Below are 20,887 nucleotides of genomic sequence, written 5' to 3'. Positions count from 1 at the left end.
TATTATCAAAAACTAAAATCATACTATTCATAAGTGTAACTATGATATTAAGTTTCAATTTATGTACATAAACACTATTAAAAAAATCATCTCCTTCCTTCACAATTTTCAGAAAAAAAATATGGTGCTCATTTGAAAAAAAGTTTTTATCCCCAAAAAATACTCTTTAAATTGTATAAAAATGTCAATAATATGAAAATATGATAAATATACCTAATTAAAAATAGCAAAGATTAAAATCTTAATAAAATTATTATTAAAGGAAACAATCGGGTTGTATGTGTTAGTTAATCATTATATATAATGTATACATTTATTTTATTAACTCGTCAGTCGTCAGTCGTTACTTTTTACTTGAGACTGTAATCATATGTTTTAACTTTTAGCTTTAAATATGAGTATCAATCTCTTTATCTACTATAATATTTATATAGTATCTAAATCATTGTCTATTTTAGTTGCCTTCGTTGTCTACATGATAAATCTCCAAAGATATTCAGTGGTAAATTAATAAAGATAGTTTTGTCAAATTATTGTGTACGTACATTATACCACTATGGACATCAAAAGACACGCATAACCATTTGTAGAGTACTAGAGTTAGCGGTACGATATTTGAGTATTTGATGGGAACACGAGACGCGCATGTGTGACGTGTCTGTCGGGCCCAGTTGGCACACCAACAGTGTTGGCCGGCCATGGGGATACGCGTATTTTTAGATAGCCGCCGGCTGTTTACAGAATATACACGGAACCCAAAATTAGAGACACAATTTACTCTGGCGTTGAATGGATAGTAAATTTGCGTGAGTCTAGTGTGTATGCTATCACGTGACTACACCAGTTAATGTAACGGAAATCTAAGGATCGCACAGGTGTGCGTTGTACACATTGTGTTATAATAATAAACTACATTTCGTAAAAATACATTTTTTAGATATATCTGTAACTTCAAACTTGTTAAGAACGTTACCACTACTTGTAGAAACATTAGACATTACATTAGACTTACTTTGACCTTGATTAAAAATACATCAATATTATTATTATATGTATATACTATTTATTATATAATATAATAAATAAATTATATAAATTAAAAATTAAAAAAAAAGTCGGCAAGTGGGTACCGTTCTGTTGTACATTAGGGGGTGGGGTGGACCTCGGACTAGGGTAAGTTAAATTTGAATGCAATGATAGGTATCATTGTATACGAAAAACGATTCTGAACGGAGATGATTTGTCAGTCTAGAATATTTAACGTTAGATATAAATATAAACAATTTTATGAATTTTGAACTACAAAATAATTTGTAAATATTCATGATTTTGACGAGTTTTTGTCAAAATTTAAACTTCAAATGCTAATAAAAAAAAAATTGTGATTATGTATTCTTATAATTTTTTTATCGCTATAAGAATAACTTATGAGGAACTTTGTATTAATTTTTCAAATATTTTGACTCCGCCAAAGAAAAATTATCGACACTTCAAAAAAAAATTCTTAGGAAAATTGAAAATTTCATTTGTCTATAAATAGCTCAAAAAAAGTCAAAATATTTTGAAAATCAAATCACGTAAAGAAAATGATAATCTAAATAACTGGTAAAATTTTTAAGTATTTACGACTTATACTATTTGAATAACAACAAATATCAAAAATCGTTTGAGGCTAAACCGTTATTTGACGCGGTTTTGTAAAAATTTAAAATTCAAACACTCATAAAAATTTTTCGTCTGGATCCGGTAGAGTTTTTTTTACAGATATTTGAAGAAAAATGTATGGAGAATCTTGTACCAAATTTTCAAAACTTAGTTATAAAAGAAAAAATTTTTACGATTTTCCAACCACAAAATTACTTTCAAATTTTCGCAATTTTGACATATTTCGTATAAATTCGAACTTTAAGCACTCATAAAAAAAAAATTGTGACTAACGATTTCGGATTTTTTTTTTATCACTTTAAGAACAACTTATAAGAAACCTTGTATTAAATTTTCAAGATTTTCTGGTCAGCAAAAAAATTTTTATCGTTATTTAAAAAAAAAATACTTAGAAAAATTGAAAATTTCAATTGTCTATAAATAGTTCAAAATAGTCGAAATTCTTTGAAAATTTAACTGTGTATGGAGAACGTTAATATAAAAATTTGGTGAAAACTTCAAGTATTTACATCGATTAGTTTTTGAGTTATAGCAAAATAAAATATTCGATTTTGACGAAAACTGGTTTTGCGTAAAAATTCCCGTTTTTCCGTCATTTTTTTTTTTGTTTTTCTCGATTTTTTTGAAAACTGTTTATGCTGTACACAGACACAAAAAAAAAAACATACATCATTGTAAAATCAATACATTCATCACTCCGTTCAGAATCTAAAAGGTGGTCAATAGAGTAACGCTTTGCAGTACAATAAATATCAAGTGGACGTCACATATAGAATAAGTTACTATAATGGGTATGTTAAATTTAAATGCAATAATAGATATCATTGTATACGAAAAACGATTCTGAACGGAGATAATTTATCAGCCTAGGATATATAATTTCCACTGGGTGGTGAAAAAGGTAGTTTATTTATTAATGTACTAAATTCCCCAAACATTAAATCTTGTACAGAAAATTCCAATTTTCCCAAAATGGCAATTGTTTTGCCAAAAAAAAAAATTGCCCAATCTATATTTTTTTTTATATATTTCTACATGCATTTTTTTATTTTTTTAACGCTTAAATTTAATATTGTTTTAATAAAAAATTCACGATAATATATGATTTTTCCATATAATTTTTATAATTTACTTAGTTTACATCAACACGTGTTTAACCACATCTCTTTTGAGATAGTTTTAAGTCTGTATGAAATTAAAATGAATTTGTGTTGTAAAAAATCAGAGCCGTTTAAAAATTTACTTGTTTGTAAAACCTTTATTGACGGGATCCGTTAGGAAATTGATCTTTTTGTAAAACGAGAGTAGTTTAGGAAAACGGAAGTCGAATGGGCTACGAGCCTACGACCAAATAAAATTTACCTTATTAAATAATTTAACTAAAATATAATTTTTATATAAAATATCCAATGCAATAAAATACGTTACTTTCAATGTAAACTAAAAATGTTGTCTCATTAAAAACCCAATTGATTTTTTTACATTCTCATGATAACTATATACACGCTGACGTTAACATAGTGACCTATTTAATACATATTTAAAATATAAACAACTTATTGAGTTAGAATAAATGTAATTAATAATGACATAAAAATTAATTAACAATGATAAAATAATTGTAAAACTAATTTTCTTCGTTATTTTGAACTAGTATCATTGAACACTTTTAGAAATAGAAATATTACCTACCCACGTATATTTTTAATGAAACTTGAAATATTATCTTAATATTAGTATATATTAATAATGTTTGTAATAGGTAATTTTACTCTAAGATTACCCAAAAATTATAAAAAAAACAATTTTACATTAATGCGTTTTATATAATATGCTGTGTATGCATTTGAGGGAGAAAAACATATATTGTGCTGTAGTTACCCTATTAATATTATTACCTTATGATATTATTATCGTATAATATATATACCTACTATATAGATAGGTACATATAAAATTATTTTAATATTGTTTGATAATAAGTATACTGGGTACTTTTTTCTTGTATTATGTGCTATAACTATTAACTATGTTATGACCATTGTCTACATAACACATACTTAATTTTAAACCACATGATTTTTTTGAAATTCAACGTCCTTGCACATAATAGTGCACCAAGGGAGTTCGTATATATTATTAAGGCGATGTTTTGAATTTGAGTAAAATACAATTAAATAAATAAATAATATATTAAATTATAGATCGATATTGTCAACAAGGAAAATGTAATATACAGTACCTAACAGTCTTTTCGTGTGATCAATTATTTAACGGTTGGTAAACCTTTGTCGTTTATTCTTGTCACAGTTATTATCAAATTATAAATTCCATCACAAGAGAACCGGCGGCTTGGCGTCTTGCCAAATCATGTTTATCTCTTACTTGCTCGTTGACACTGCACGGGCATCGATTTAGCTTAACCGTTTGACAAATGAATCTGTGGCCCTTTTCTCGCTCAGCCCGCTGAGGTGGTTACCTATATACTATATAGACACATGATTTCTTGAAGGATATAGGAGGGAGGAATGACATAGGTTAATTGAGCCGAAAAGATAACAAAAGCGGTGAGAAGCTTTACACACCTCTACATCGATATGTAGGGTAACAGATTAAGGTAGTGGCGGCGGCGGTGGCGGTGGTGGTGGTGGTGGTGGTGGTGGTGATTTGTTATTGTGAGAAACGTGCGCCAGACATGCGTATAGGTATAACTATGTGCGTCTGCAGCAGCCCAGATGTCCGGGGGTTAGGTGGAACGGAAATGTATACCGGAAGATGATATCCTCTCGATCGTAAATTTCCGGCACCGAAATTTCTCTGACTCTCTATATCTCGGAGCGTTCGCCGCCGTAAACACTTCTTCTTAGCTCTAACTTATTGCTTTCCTCGTTGAGTTTGATTCACAACCATTTTATAGTGGATGAAAGCTATACAGATATACAACTATGTATCTACTGTATACTGCACCACATCGACCGCAGACAATGATAGTTTTGGTACATTTGAGTTATGAGCTCCAAAAATCACCAGATGCCTTTTTCAAATAAAATTTATGACGGTAAAATATTATTACTATTAATTGCAGGTACTAGATACCTAAGAATATAATTATATCAAATATTATTATATACACTAGAATATATTACGATAAATTAACTGCACGTTGAAACTGAATTTTTACACTATACAGACACTCATTAATAACAATAATATATTTTTTTTTTCATTTTTAAAGTAAGAGATTTAAGCATATCTCTATGAACAAACATTTTTAAAAAAATCTACAATACAATTACCAACACTAAAAAAATAACTGTATTAATAAGCCAAAATATTCAATGAATCGAAAATATCAAAATATTAAATACAATATATAAATGTTATGAATGTGTATCAAACATTACTTTGCAAATTTTGAAAAACATTCTACAATAGTCTTATAACTAGTGTGAAAAAAATATATATTTATTACTGACAGTCTGGAAAGTGACTTAACTGAGTAAACTATTAATTTCTGTACACATTAAGAAGACATGCCATGCCCACACCCACAAATTTTGTCACTTATTTTCATCTCAAAAACGTACAACAAACAAATTTGAATAATTATAATCAATTTTGTGATACATTAACATAGATTATAAAGGTAAATACTAGAAAGAAAAGACCTATGATCAAACTTGGAGGTAATAACATTATCAGCGTTCTTTCATTTACAAGATACTTTAATTTTTAAGTAAATTATAAAATTTTAATAATTTACATACTTATATTTCTTACTTTAAATTTTTATCATAAGTCAACTGACTCTAAAGTTAGAGATAATAGCATAAATTTAGTTCTTCTGAACTCAAATTTATAAAACAGAAAAACTACGTCTTAATTTATTTTCAATCCATGTGGTATAAAAAAATATATTAATTTAAAGCGTTATAACTAATTTATTAAAGTTTGATGAAGTTATAATAAATACCACAAACAGTATGTGAACAAAATCAAAAACTATTGGAAATATGTACTCTAGTAAAATAGATAAATTTTTTTATAAAACAAATTATTTTATTCAAGTAACAATTTTTTTAAATAATTCAAGCAATAACATTTTTTACTTTGTTTTAGTTTATTTATTAACTATTTAAATTAAAAACAGTATAACATAAAATTTTTCTTTTATTGCTTTTAAAAAAAGGTTAGGTTAGATTAAAAATACTAAAAAACATTTTAATATTAATATGATTTAGATAAATAAATATTATAGTATTTAATAATAATATTATAATATTTACTTGTCAAAATTATACAACAAATGTATTGCGTTTATTACCTCTTTGGATGCCTCTACATTTTAGTTACTACTAGATAAAATAAATTACAATAATTTTTCTGCACCTCCGGAACGTAATTGTATTAATACTTTTCAAGAATTGTGGAAGAATAGGAAAGGGATTTCCGGTCTTTTTAAACATTGCTACTGAAAACCCATCTTACACAACAACTTCTCGCACATTGGTATACAAATTATAATGATGTTACGGGAGTATTACTATGATGTCATTTCCATGGCTAAAATAGAATTCCTGTGTAGAGTAAAAAGAAAATAATATAAACAAGTTTTTTAATAAAACCAACATTTTAAATCTCGAATAAAAATAATAAATAATATATACTTTATTACAATTTATGTTTTCAGAGTTTTTTATATTAGTAAATTATACTAATTATACTAATTATACTTTTTCAATATTAGTTTTATGACGAAATACACTAATAATAAATAATTATTAATTAAATATTTAAAAACTAATAAATAATCATAGGTATCCAAAAAATAATTTTGATCAAAGAAGATTGGTAATCACTAATCATCATTTATGTCTAAAGACAATCATTATTAAATTTTGATATAAATAAGATAGTAGTATTAAATATCAATATTTCGAAAATGTTATAGTGTATAGAAAATAAAAGTACAAATAGCGAAGAATTTCAACTCTTTACATTAGAAATATTTTGAATTACAATAAAATAATTAAGTATTTTAAGGAAACTCGTTGTACAAGTATTTCGTAACATAATCCAAATTTGAGCATTTTTAATTTTAGACTTTTAAAAAAATAAAATTGTGCCATATCAAATAATATATTACTCCGCAATCACTGTAAAAGGAATATTTACTTTAAACCTACATATTCATGTTTCTAAACATAAATAATAAAAAAAGGTTAAGTTAGATTAACCTAACGTCATCATTAAATGTCCAAGTCACTGTAATTAATGTGGGAATTTTTTTGACCTCCCAAATTATCAACTAGATCCAATTTGCTAACAAAAATCACTCCAAAGTTAAAAAATCTAAACATTTTTATAATTACACAAAGTGTTTTTAAAAACAAAAACAAATACAATACAATACACACACAGAACCATTAAAATTAAATACATTTACCACTCAGCTCAGAATCAAAAACCTTAACACTCTAATAAGTCATCAATAATGTATTATACATCTTATCATTAGCTTTTAGTAGCTTCTGTCTTATGATTTATAATATTAAATATTATAATTTAACTTCAAGTTCTGTATTGCATACAAGTAGGTACTTGCAGTACTTTTATTTTTACTTTTTACCTATGTACTATCTACATCCTAAAGAACTCAATAGTCAAAATAAGTACTAGGAAGTAGGAACACAGAAATATCCAAACATTATTATGGCAAAATTAAAATATAAGCATGTAATTTGTTTGCATAGTTTTTTTTGCAACCACTAATTGCGTAACCTACTTTACTTTTTTTAATAACCTAATCTAATTTAACCCGCATGGCTGTATCACATGCATTATGCTCAATTATTAAAGTATTAACAAAAATGTATGCATAATGTATTTGTGTACTTATAATTTAATAGTTTGAGTAATCTACATAATAAAATATTGTTATCTATATTAGGTACTAATAATAGTTATGAACACCATTTTTTTGGTAATTAGGTGACATTTTTGATTGAAACAAATTTATGACATTATAAAGGAGGCTAATCAAAATGCTACTCAATATTGATATCTACTAACAAAACGTTGTATTGTATTTGAGTTGCATTTAAAATAACTATTATAGTATAGGTCCTGTGATCCTCCCTCTATCTTTTATCAATCTAAACAACAAATCAAACTAAGGCATCAATTAGTTACTTTATCTAGGTTAATGAAGAAGTATCTCATATTCTGTATTTCAAAAAGGATTAGAGAGGGGAATAAAATTCGCAAAATTGAATTGTGTAATAAAATATCATAAAAATTTTAAAATTAAAATGATTCATGATAACGTAAAAATGGAAGATGCAAATAATAAGGACCGATGGAATGAAATAATGGTGGCAGCGATGGACCTACATGGTTCGCTAAGCTGTTAAGAAGAAGAAGAATAAAATTTCTCTAAAACAAATATATATGGCCTCAAGAAATTAAAGTATTAATCATACCTAATAATGTGTATATAGGTTAGGTACGAGTCACCTACACAAAATAATTGTAATATTGGGCTTATTATAATATATATAACAAACAAAAGGAGTGAAGTATTTTTTTAAATCAAAAAATTTGTAATTTCCTAATTTACAATAATTTTTAGAAAGAAATTTATAATCGGAAACTATAGAAAATAGTACATATAAGTAGGTACACATTGTTTTGGCGTAGTAAATTTCGTGGATCGTGGCGATATTTTGTTTCCACGGTAGCCATAAAAAAGTGTTGAATACTTGGATACACATAACCTTGGGTACCCATTGTAGGAGACAAGATGGGGTGGTTGCACCCCCCTGAGAAAATAATATTAACTTATAATTTAATGTATTAATATAATATATATATTATTTTCTCCTCGATTTATTAAAATTTATTTTAGTTGACTATAATATATTAATACAAATAATAATTATATAAATAATAGAATATAATTATTATACTATATTTATTATTTATATGTTGAAATAATATAACACTTGGCACCAGTACACCGGTACACTAGTACTTGGACAATTCTATTTTCGAATGTAAATTAATTATTTATATCTATGTCCTATACAGCAAAAATCTAATGATCTTAAAAATCTAACATCAATACACTAGGTATACATTCTTATTGAATTTGGTAAATAGTTAATTTTACAGTTTAATATGTTTTATTTACACATAACATATTAATAATTATAGTTTACTCTCGTTTCTCGACGAAACAAACCAGGAATACTATAATAGGAATTAGCCAAGCACAATCAACCGAAAAACAGACAATTTAATTTGACGCTATATTAACATTTTTTAATACAATAAGAAAAAGAATAAAATCAGTGCTGAATTTCTATATTATCCATGCATGAGTGTATAATATACTATAGGTAAATATATTAATTAAAAATGTGTAACAATATTATTATTTATTTGTTTATAAGAGATAGAAGAGTGATAATGGGCGGTATACCGGCATATTTTATTAACGTGGCATTGACGAAAATTCATTAAATTATCGACTTATCTATAACAAATTATAATTGTTTGATTCCTTTAAACATATTAAATTTATTATTCTATAACCACAACTAACCACATTTACATTTTTAAATTTATTTATTTACAGTTGATCCATTTGTTTTGTGATTACAGTCATTTAATTATTAACTGAGCATATTTCAAGAGGAGCAAAATAAGTGTGAGTTAGATGATTCTTTTAGATTCTGAACGGAGTGTTTTTTGTTGTTTTTGTATCTGTGTACAGTAGGTATAACTTGTCGAAATAATGCTTCAATTTCAAAACATCGGGAGTTAGGTACCTGACCAAACCAGGGGGGGGGGTTATTTCCAATGATAAATCCTTGGTATATTATGGAGATCAAAAGTAAACATTTTCAAACAGTTTTCAAAATATCGAGAAAAACAAAAAAAAGTGACGGAAAAACGGGAATTTTTACGCAAAACCAGTTTTTGACCAAATCGATTTTTTTATATGGTTGTAACTACCCCTATCTATGACGCTCGCATTCACCAGTTCGAACCCGGCTCACTGCTCAGTGCAAAAAATATTCTGCAGAATTGTCTGTAGACTCTCTCCCCTACCGTCGTTCTGGTTGCCTACACTGCTCGCCACCGGACCCACTTTACTAAGAGTAAGTCCACACATAAGTGAAAATTCTCTTCTAAGAGAAAGGGGGTACGAGTGCTAAAAACTGCACTCAACACCTCCCAAGCTATAAAGGTAAAGACCCTGATGGTCGTTTCGATAAAATAATTATAAAAAAAAACATTAAAAAACATGGTTGTAACTCAAAAACTTATCACTGAAAATACTTGAAATTTTTTACCAAATGTTTTTTGTTTATATTAGTTTTATCTATGTACAATTAACTATACTTAAAATAAATATATGTATGTTGTATGGGAAATCTTCAAAATATTTTAGCTTTTATTGAGTTATTTATAGACAACTGAAATTTTCAAATTTTCTAAGAATTTTTTTTCGAAGTGTCGATAAAAATGTTGGCTGTCCAACAAAATTTGAAAAATTAATATAAAATTCCTTATAAACTGTTCTTATTGTAGTTAAAAAAAAGTAAAAAATCATTAGTCATAACTTTTTTTTATAAGCGTTGAAAGTATAAATTTTTACGAAATATGTTAAAATCGCGAACATTTAAAAGTAATTTTGTAGTTGAAAATGCATAACATTTTTGTATTAATATCTAAGGTTAAAAAGTTTAACACGAAGTTTTTCATACATTTAACTTCAGATAACTACAGAGAAAAATTGAAACATCATTATAAGAAAAAAAGTGCGTTTGAATTTTAAATTTTTACAAAATTGCGTAACGATAATGATTTATCCTCAAACGATTTTAAATATTTGTTATTTTTCAATAAGTATAAGTCATAGATACTTGAAAATTTCACCAGTTATTTAGATTAGTATTTTCTTCACATGATTAAATTTTTAAATATTTTACTTATTTTCATACTATTTATACAGGCGTTTGAAATATTCGTTTTTGTTTAGTCTTTTTTTTATACATATTGATAAAATGTTTTAATGTCGAAATACTTAAAAATGTAGTACAAAGTTTTTCATAAGTTAGTCTTATAGTGATTCAAAAATTATAAAAATACATTGGCACAATCTTTTTTTTATTAGCTTTTGAAGTTCAAATATTGACAAAAATTCGTGAAAATCATGAATGTTTGCAAATTATTTTGTAGTTATAATTCATAAAAATGTTTGTATAAGTAGCTTAGAGGAGTTAAAAATTTAATACAATATGATTTCTAATAAATTAACTTATACTAAACCATAAAATTTAAAAATATAATTTATACAAACATGAATTTTTTTTTGGAAATTTTACGTTTAAATTCACATAAAATTATTTATTTTAACGAAATGTTAATCAAAATAATTATAAAAGAACTTAAAAGTTGACCAATTAAAAAAAATTTATCCTTAGTTTAAATTTTTGTTCACTCGTATAATAATAATTTTCTATCAAATGATTTTAAATTTTTGTTATATTTAAAAATTACTTAAGAAACTTAAAACATACATTAGTTGTTTAAATTGCCTTTTTCTATACATGATTTACTTTGGTGTATTGGTCATTAAAACATAAACACCATTTTCACCACCCTATTATAATATATTTTATATATTATATATTTATATCCTAGACTGACAAATCATATCCGTTCAGAATCGTTTTTCGTATACAATGATACCTATCATTGGATTCAAATTTAACACTCCTATAATATATAATAGTGATTTATATGGCACCTAATTTACAGCAGAGTGGGTACCACTTTACCTCTCTTTTTTTTTGCTGTATAAAAACCGAAAAACAATAGCAATTAAATTAACTTAAATGTCAGGTATTCCGCTAAACCATGCAATGGTTCTATAACTAATTTAAATTACCTACATTTATTTTATTGAAGCTATCAATATTACATTTAAGACTATTGCAAAATATAATTACATTGGTTTATGTACATAAACCACATTTATAATAGAATATGCATATTAAATTTCACATTGTACATTAGAATTATTATTTTTTAAATATTTTCTGTAAATTTCCGTTTATTTAATTTGTTTAGAATTTATTTCCATTCGTATTCTCGTAATTTAGTTTACAATATTCGTATACACTGTACTTACTACTTAGTGTACTTATATATATATATATATATATAATTATATATATAATTTAAAATTATAAAACTAGCCGATTTAAGAAAGTTACTAGAAAAATAAAAATTATAAATTTACTCAAACAACTATAGGGTATGGACATATAAAAGAAAAAAAGTTTCATATCCACATAACGACAGTAGGTGCCTTTTCTGTATTCACAAAGCGTGTGCAATGTGCATCCCTCCGACAACGAGGTCTATGTTCTTCAATGGATTTCAAACGCCAAGGCAATTGTGATGGTTCACAGCAGGAGCTTTTCAAAACTTACCCCTATACTTCGCTACCATTAGTACTTTCTATATAAACGAGACCTTAAAAAAACCTTTCCCCTCTAAAAACTGTTTGCGGCTTTTAGCTGACCCTAACTTCAATATATTTGTAGCATAAAACATACACACACACACACACACACACACACACACACACACACACACCCATACACCTTTATATTATATGGTAATGTATATAAATTGTGATATATACGTGTATAAGTTATATTTACCTATTTATAAGAAGAACTACGGTGTACATAAAGTTTATACCATAATCATTTGACTTCTACAACGTTAATTAAAATGAGTTGTTGATGCGCTACAGATGCGTACCTATATCATATTTTTATACTTGTAAAGTTGTAAACCATATTAAGGACTATACCTATATTATAAAGTGACATAAATTTAAAAAGTAAAATTGTGAATACTAATTAGTAATATAGTTTACAAATATGTTAGAAAGGTTTTAAAAGTTTATAAAAAATTACACAGTATTCACAAAATAATACTGAAAATAAATAAGTTTTAAATTTTGGTAAATAAATTAAATACTTTGTAGACATAAGGTTATTATTTAATCATTTAAATAAATTTAAAGTATAACTTTTGAAGTCAAGTTAAAAAAATACAATCGAGTTTATACACAAATGTTTCGTCACTTTTTATGTGGTATAAAACAGTTTTATATTTTATTAAAACAAAAAAAAAACCTTAAATTAAGTATTACTTATTTTATGAATGAAACCTTTTTTATTGATTAAAACGTTTGATGTTTATATTAATTGATACACAGGTACATTTCAATTTGTTTTTTATATGATACACAATTTTAGATATATATTTTTTAAAATTATATGGTGAATAACAACAAAATAAATTTAATGTACCTAACCAGGTTAGAGTTGTATAGAGTATACAGAATTTTGGAATTTCGTCATATTAATCAAATATTATGCATAACCCAATGCACGATAATATGTATGACATAACAATTTGTTTTAAGTGTTTTGTCGAAAGAATAAGATAATAATATACTTATATAGTACATATTACCTAATAGCATTATTTAGGTTACATTATTCAATTTTATTCTTCTTAAAATTATATTTTCGAATCTCGTAGTATCAAATTATGATTAACTATCTTAATATATTTTTCATTCTGAGTTTTTTTTATTTTTAATAAACAGATTCTGTGGCATATTTAATATTAATATATCTTTAACTGTAAACAAACATTTTAATCTTTTTCATAAATATAAATATAATTAATAATTAATCATGAGCTAAGAAAATGACTATATATGTATACAAATATTTCTCTAAAAAGATAAACATTAATTTTTGAATACAAAATTAAAATATAAATTAAAAAATCAACTCCATACTTAAAAAACAATATCTAAAAACTTCACCAGGTAATTTTCACATCATTATATCGGTATTCAACTAGTGCGTATAGAGATATTAACCAAGTCTATTAGAATAGACCTAACCTAACACTACTTAGGTTCTTTTTACTAAATTTTTAATTTATTGCAAATAAAATTAGAATAGGACTCGTTGGCAATGATCTAACAAGTGCTAAGTAGTCTCGTTTAACTCAAACTTTAATAAAAAGGGATATATATAATTTTAAACAGCACATTTTTAATAAAATCGATTATACTTTTCTAAGTAATTAATTGTTTTGTATAAGGTATTAGAAACATATTTATTTTGATGGATATTAGGTTCTGAACGAAGCAATCAATGTATTGATTTTACAATGATGTGTTTTTTTTTTGTCTGTGTAAAGCATAACTAGTCGAAATAATGCTTCAATTTCAAACTTTGGGGGTGGTTTCCGATGGCAAAGTGAATATGCCTGAAGTATTATAGAAGTCAAAAATAAACATTTTCTAACAGTTTTCAAAAAAAAACGAGAAAAAATGTGACGGAAAAACGGGAATTATTACGTAAAACCAGTTTTCAACCTAATCAATTTTGTTATATGGTTGTAACTCAAAAATAAATCACTGTAAATACTTGAAATTTTTAACAAATGTTTATATTAATATTATCTATATATAGTTAAATCTTCAAAATATTTTAACTTTTTTTGAGTTATTTATAGACAATTGAAATTTTCGATTTTCTTGAGAATTATTTTTTGAAGTGTCGATAAAAAAATTGTGGGTGTCCAAAAAGCTTGAAAATGTAATGTAATGTTCCGTATGAGTTATTTTTATTGTAGTTAAAAAAAAATCAAAAATCGTTAGTCACAATTTTTTTTATAAACGTTTAAAGTACAAACTTTTACGAAATATGTCAAATTTGCAAAAATTTGCAAGTAATTTTGTAGTTGAAAATTAATGAAATTTTTTATATTTATATCTAAGGATAAAAAAATTAACACTATTTTTTCCTACAAATAACTATAAAAAAAACCTCGAAGCATCATTATAGGAAAAACTGATGAGCATTTGAATTTTAAATTTTTAGGGAATCGCGTAACAAAAATAATTTATCCCCAAACGATTTTCAATATTTGTTATTATTCAAAAAGTAATATAAGTCATAAATACTTGAAAATTTCACCATTTATTTAAATTGGCACTTTCTTTATATGATTTAATTTTCAAAATATTTCGCCAATTTTTATGCTATTTATAGGCATTTAAAATATTTATTTAAAAATCATAATTATTAGCAAATTATTTTGTAGGTATAATTCATAAAAATGTTTATATAATTAGCTAAGAGATGAACATTTAATACAAGATTTTCCATAAGTTTGGTTTACAATAATTATATAAGAACTTAAATTTTGGTATATTCAGGCCATTAAAACATAAACCACCTCTTTCACCACCTACTGGAAAATATATCCTAGACTGACAAATCATATCCGTTCAGAATCATTTTTCGTATACAATGATACCTATCATTAGATTCAAATTTAATACAACCATTATAGTGACCTACAATACAACAGAGCATTACTCACTTGACCACTCTTTTTTAAAATGTAAACTTTTATCCTCATACTAGATTCAAGTAATAAATAATAATGTCATTTTTTAGATGTGCAGTACGACAAAAATTTATTGATTATAAATTTCCGAATGAATTATTGGTTCTCCTATTCATAGTTTATAGTACCAACTTATAAATAATAATTGGAATAATTGAAATGACTTATTAATTACAATATATTTGTTATTGAAAATAACAAAACCGTTAGTAAACCGTTTAATTTTCTGTATTGAAGATTAGCGGTTTTTACATACATGGTATTTATATAGATCTAATAAAAAATAATTTAATTTCTTTGACCAAATAAGTAGGTTTAATATAATACATTATAATAAATACTTATCAATATAACAAAATAATTATCATCATATAATCTGATTATATTATTATTTTTTGTCAATATTTGAAAAAAAAGTACATTTTTCAATTGAATAAATACTTTTAAAAAAGTATTTGGATACTAATTAAATGCGATAACTGATAATATGTCAGAACTAATAATCATATGACGTTCTCAGCTGTGGTAAATTAAAATCGACTTACCGACGACTTTGCTCCACTGAGCTTGTGGTCTCCATTCAGGGAAATGTTTTGGGAACCGGTCACGGGTCCAGAACGTGCGTACCACCACCCGATACCTGGCTAACTTATCCGGAGAACACGACGGGGCACCGATACACCGACACACAGCGATCGCGACGAACGTGCAAGCCAATAACCGTCGGACGGATTGCATAACAGTAGTGGAGTCGTCTTTCGATCAAAAATAATTTTTTTTTATAATATTCGTTGACAAACGGAAGGATAGTTGGACGACTGCAGCGTCAGCGGTTGCAACAGGCGTAGCGATTGGACCGTGGATAAAAGTTTACTAACCGTCGCGCATCGTCGTTATCGTCGTCGCTGCCGCCGAGCGCCGCTGCCGCAGCCACAGCCGCCACCGTCGCCGTCGCCGTTGACGACAACGCTGGCATCGCGGACGGTGGAAGCAGCACCAGCCTGCCGTGACACCACCACCAACGTGTTGATTTTAAAACCAACCCTCCCCATCATCATCCGTGATCCACCACTACGCTATACTCACCCACCAATCCACTTGTCCAGTGCTACCACTGGCGGGTAAGTAGTCAGTAAGAGTGTAGGACTCCACCGCACAGTTAGAGACCAATCAAAATACTCCGTCGTCAGTGGACAACGACATTTTATTATATTTTATAAACATATAGATCGCAACTAAATAGAGGACTGAGAGGGCTGCCTCTCACCTTCAATTGAAAAAATAATATTTTTGTTTATAACAAACTGTCAAGAGATTATTTTAAGCACTTACGTTTTAAATATTATTAGCTACAACTGCATCCAAATAATCCGAACCCCAGTTAAACTTTTGTTTCAAATACGATAAAAATTGCTTTTAAATATAATTATTAAAAAACTAAATACGTAATAGAGCCTATTCTTATTTTCTTTGATAATTTGTTTATTTTAAGTGAAGTACAAGTAACATATTTAATATTCAGTGAATTTTGTCAGACTTAAAATTTCAAGTAAAATAAATACATTATCTAAATGTTAAAACAATCATGTGTGAAAATATAATTGACAAAAATTTGAGGTTCAAAGTTTATACAAATCAAATACTTCAAATAAAAAAAGTCAGTAAGTGGGTACCGCTCTGCTGTACATTAGGAGGTGGGGTGGACCTCGGACTAGGGTAGGTTACATTTGAATGCAATGATAGGTATCATTGTATACAAAAAACGATTCTGAACGGAGATGATTTGTCAGTCTAGGATATATTATATTTAAATGTTGCCATGTATTCTAATTTGAAACAAATATTTTATTTTTCAATTAGGACGCATTTGCAAAAGACATGGTTAATCATTGTCTGCATCCGGTAGAGTTTTTTTTACAGATATTTGAAGAAAAATGTATGGAGAGCCTTGTACCAAATTTTCAAAACTTAGTTATAAAAGAAAAAAATTTTTTGATTTTTCAACTTCAAAATTACTTGCAAATTTTCGCGTTTTCGACAGATTTCGTAAAAATTTGAACTATAAACTCTTATAAAAAAAAATTGTGACTAACGATTTTTAATTTTTTTTAGCTACAATAAAAACAACTCATAAGGAACCTTGTATTAAATTTTCAAAACTTTTTGGTAATCCAAAAATTTTTTATCGACACTTAAAAAAAAATTTCTCAAAAAAATCGAAAATTTCAGTGGTCTATAAATAACTCAAAAAAAGTCAAAATTTTTTGAAAATTTAACTATATACAGATATCACTGACATTAACATTTGGTAAAAATTTCAAGTATTTTCAGTAATTAGTTTTTGAATTACAACCATAAAAAAAAATCGATTTGGTCGAAAACTGGTTTTGCCTAAAAATTGCCGTTTTTTCGTCATTTTTTTTTTGTTATTCTCGATTTTTTTGAAAACTGTTGGACTTTAACTAACCTAACTTAACTTTTTACCTCTATAATGCACCACGGATATTCACTTTTACATCGGAAACCACCCCCATAGTTTAAAATTGAAGCATTATTTCGACTAGTTATGCTGTACACAGACACAAAAACAAAAAACAAAAAAAACACACATCATTTTAAAATCAATACATTCATCACTTCGTTCAGAATCTAAAAAAAAACACATCATTGTAAAATCAATACATTCATCACTTCGTTCAGAATCTAAAATGATGGAAAAACGGGAATTTTTACGCAAAACCAGTTTTCGACCCAATCGATTTTTTTATGGTTGTAATTCAAAATCTAATCACTGAAAATACTTGAAATTTTTACCAAATGTTAATGTCAGTGGTATCTGTATATAGTTTAATTTTCAAAAAATTTTGATTTTTTTTGAGTTATTTATAGACCACTGAAATTTTCGATTTTTTTGAGAAATTTTTTTTAAAGTGTCGATAAAAAATTTTTGGATGACCAAAAAGTTTTGAAAATTTAATACAAGGTTCCTTATGAGTTGTTTTTATTGTAGCTAAAAAAAATTAAAAATCGTTAGTCACAATTTTTTTTTATAAGAGTTTATAGTTCAAATTTTTACGAAATCTGTCGAAAACGCGAAAATTTGCAAGTAATTTTGAAGTTGAAAAATCATAAAATTTTTTGTGTACATAACTAAGGATTAAAATTATAACACTAAGTTTTCCATAAGTTTTCCTTCAATTAGCTATAGAGAAAACTCATAACATCATTATAGGAAAAATTTTATGTGCGATTGAATTTTAAATTTTTACGAAATAGCGTAACGACAACGATTTATCCCAAACGATTTTAAATATTTGTTATTATTCAAAAAGTATAAGTCGTAGATACTTGAAAATTTTACCAGTTATTTAGATTGGCATTTTCTTTATATGATTTAATTTTCAAAATATTTTGAGTTTTTTTGAGCTATTTATAGACAGCTGAAATTTCCAATTTTTCTGAAAAATTTTTTTTGAAGTGTTGATAAAATTTTTTCGACCCTATCAAAATACTTGAAAATTTTATACAAATTTCCTCATATGTTATTCTTATTGTGATTAAAAAATTATAAGAATACATAGGCACATTTTTTTTTTTATTAGCATTTGAAGTTCAAATTTTGACAAAAATTCGTCAAAATTAGGAATATTTGCTAAATACTTTGTACGTATAATTCACAAAAATGTTTGTATAGGTAGCTAAGAGTTGAAAATTTAATACAAGATTTTTCATAGGTTTAGCTTACAATAATTATAAAAGAACTTAAATGTTGGTGTATTCAGGCCATTAAAACATAGACCACCTTTTTCACCAACCACTGGAAATTATATCCTAGGCTGACAAATCATCTTTGTTCAGAATCGTTTTTCGTATACAATGATACCTATCATTGCATTCAAATTTAACCTACCCTAGTCCGAGGTCAACCCCGCCCCCTAATGTACAGCAGAACGGTACCCACTTGCCCACTTTTTTTTTCTTGTTTTTCTCGATATTTTGAAAACTGCTAGAAAATGTTTACTTTTGACCTCTATAATACATCAAAGATATTCACTTTGCCATCGGAAACTACCCCCAAAGTTTGAAATTGAAGCATTTTTTCGACAAGCTATACTGTACACAGATACAAAAACAAAAAAAAACATCATTGTAGAATCAACACAATCATCACTATGTACAAATTCTAAAAAAATTTTAATTGACAAATTAACAATTTGAGTAGCCTTGTATTTAATTTTCAAGCATTTTTGACAATATTATCAAGGATAAATTTTTTATTTATGTTTATATTTTTTTATAAAAAAAAAAATGTAATTCATCTTTCTAATAAATAATTAATTTAAAAAATAACGAAATATTTTAAAAGTTTTATCGTAAATATCAAATGATAATGTAAATAATTGGTGAAAATTTCAAATTTTGTTGTTATTCGTTTTTTTAATTAAAACGAAATAAAAAAATCAATTTAGCCGAAAACTGGTTTAGTATTTGTCTCATTTTGCCTTAACTTTTTGTTTGTTTTTCTCGATTATAAAAAAAATTTGTGATTTTTCTCTGTTAACACTGTTAAAGTACAAACTACATCCAATTCGTTATCCAAAACCATCGTCAAAATTGAAAATTGGAACATTTTATTGAGTTGAATTTAAGTTTTACTTATCGCGTACAATGTTTAAATACATTTTTAAATCAAAATGTAATAAATTATTTATTTATATGTTATTAGTTTTATATAATAAAGTAATATAATATATGTAAGTATATATATTATATTTTATAACGTACAATAGTGATATTTAAAAATACCTTCATTAAAACGCCTAAGAATAGGACAAATTCGCTACACACACAGCTACTTAATGAATAAAGGAGAACAAACAAAATGCGAACTTGTGGAGTCCATCTAACTATTAAACATATTATACTCGTTGAATGCAGACAAACAGAATCCACCAGAACTAAATACAAAATTCTAGAATTCCTATACCAGTCACTAGATCTAAACGTATCATCAATCAAGCAAACACTTAATTTCATAAAAGGAATAAAATTTGAAAATCTGTTGTAAAAAATATTGTAATACCTAACACTAATGTTAACTATATAAAAAGATAATTGTCAAATTTCAGCCAATGGCTAGCTTAGTTTAATAATAAAAAAAAAAATACCTTCATATAATGTTATAAAAAGTAATTTAAATTTAAGTAAAGTTCGTGGTTTAGATATATTTTATTTAACTATTATAACATTGTGGTCACGATAATAAAATGAGCTTCAAAAAAGATATTTTTTAAAAGACACAATTTGTAGAAGTATTGAATAAAAAATTATTCTTACATCTTAATACTATCAAATATGATTAATTATCTAATACATTTAAAATTAGACTTAGTTATAATAATATTATAACTAAGTCTATTTACTAAGCCTTATTATACTAATAATAATGTTTAATAATGTTAAACACCAAAGTGAACTAACTATTAAATTTTCTTTTTCGAACTTCAATGTTTGTTCTAATTATATTATTATTATTATTATTATTATTATTTAAATATAGTAAAATATTTTCTATATTATTTTAAACTTTACAACATGCTTGCCAATGTTAACTGAATCAAAATAATATCATATTAAAGTTGCTGTTATTAGTTAAATTAATTACATATTTTACATGTCTGTATAAATTGCC

At 26.2% G+C, this 20,887-nt stretch overlaps 2 protein-coding genes across 2 annotated transcripts in view; one reads left to right on the top strand and one right to left on the bottom strand.

Annotated features, from left to right (window-relative positions):
* Positions 1 to 16,139, bottom strand: part of LOC114122851 (spondin-2) — a 127,067-nt gene extending 110,928 nt beyond the window's left edge. Inside the window, exon 1 of the mRNA XM_027985626.2 lies at positions 15,741 to 16,139. Coding sequence (XP_027841427.1) covers positions 15,741 to 15,933 — 193 coding nt within the window. The 5' untranslated portion in view covers positions 15,934 to 16,139. The remainder of the gene's footprint in view (positions 1 to 15,740) is intronic.
* Positions 1 to 20,887, top strand: part of LOC114122794 (anoctamin-1) — a 104,251-nt gene that overhangs the window by 36,591 nt on the left and 46,773 nt on the right. The gene's annotated exons all lie outside the window — the stretch shown is intronic.

This window comes from Aphis gossypii, chromosome 2 (genome assembly GCF_020184175.1).
Source record: "Aphis gossypii isolate Hap1 chromosome 2, ASM2018417v2, whole genome shotgun sequence".
NCBI classification, from domain to species: domain Eukaryota; kingdom Metazoa; phylum Arthropoda; class Insecta; order Hemiptera; family Aphididae; genus Aphis; species Aphis gossypii.
Note: the sequence above shows the minus strand (reverse complement) of the source record. Positions and strands in the feature narration are given on the sequence as shown.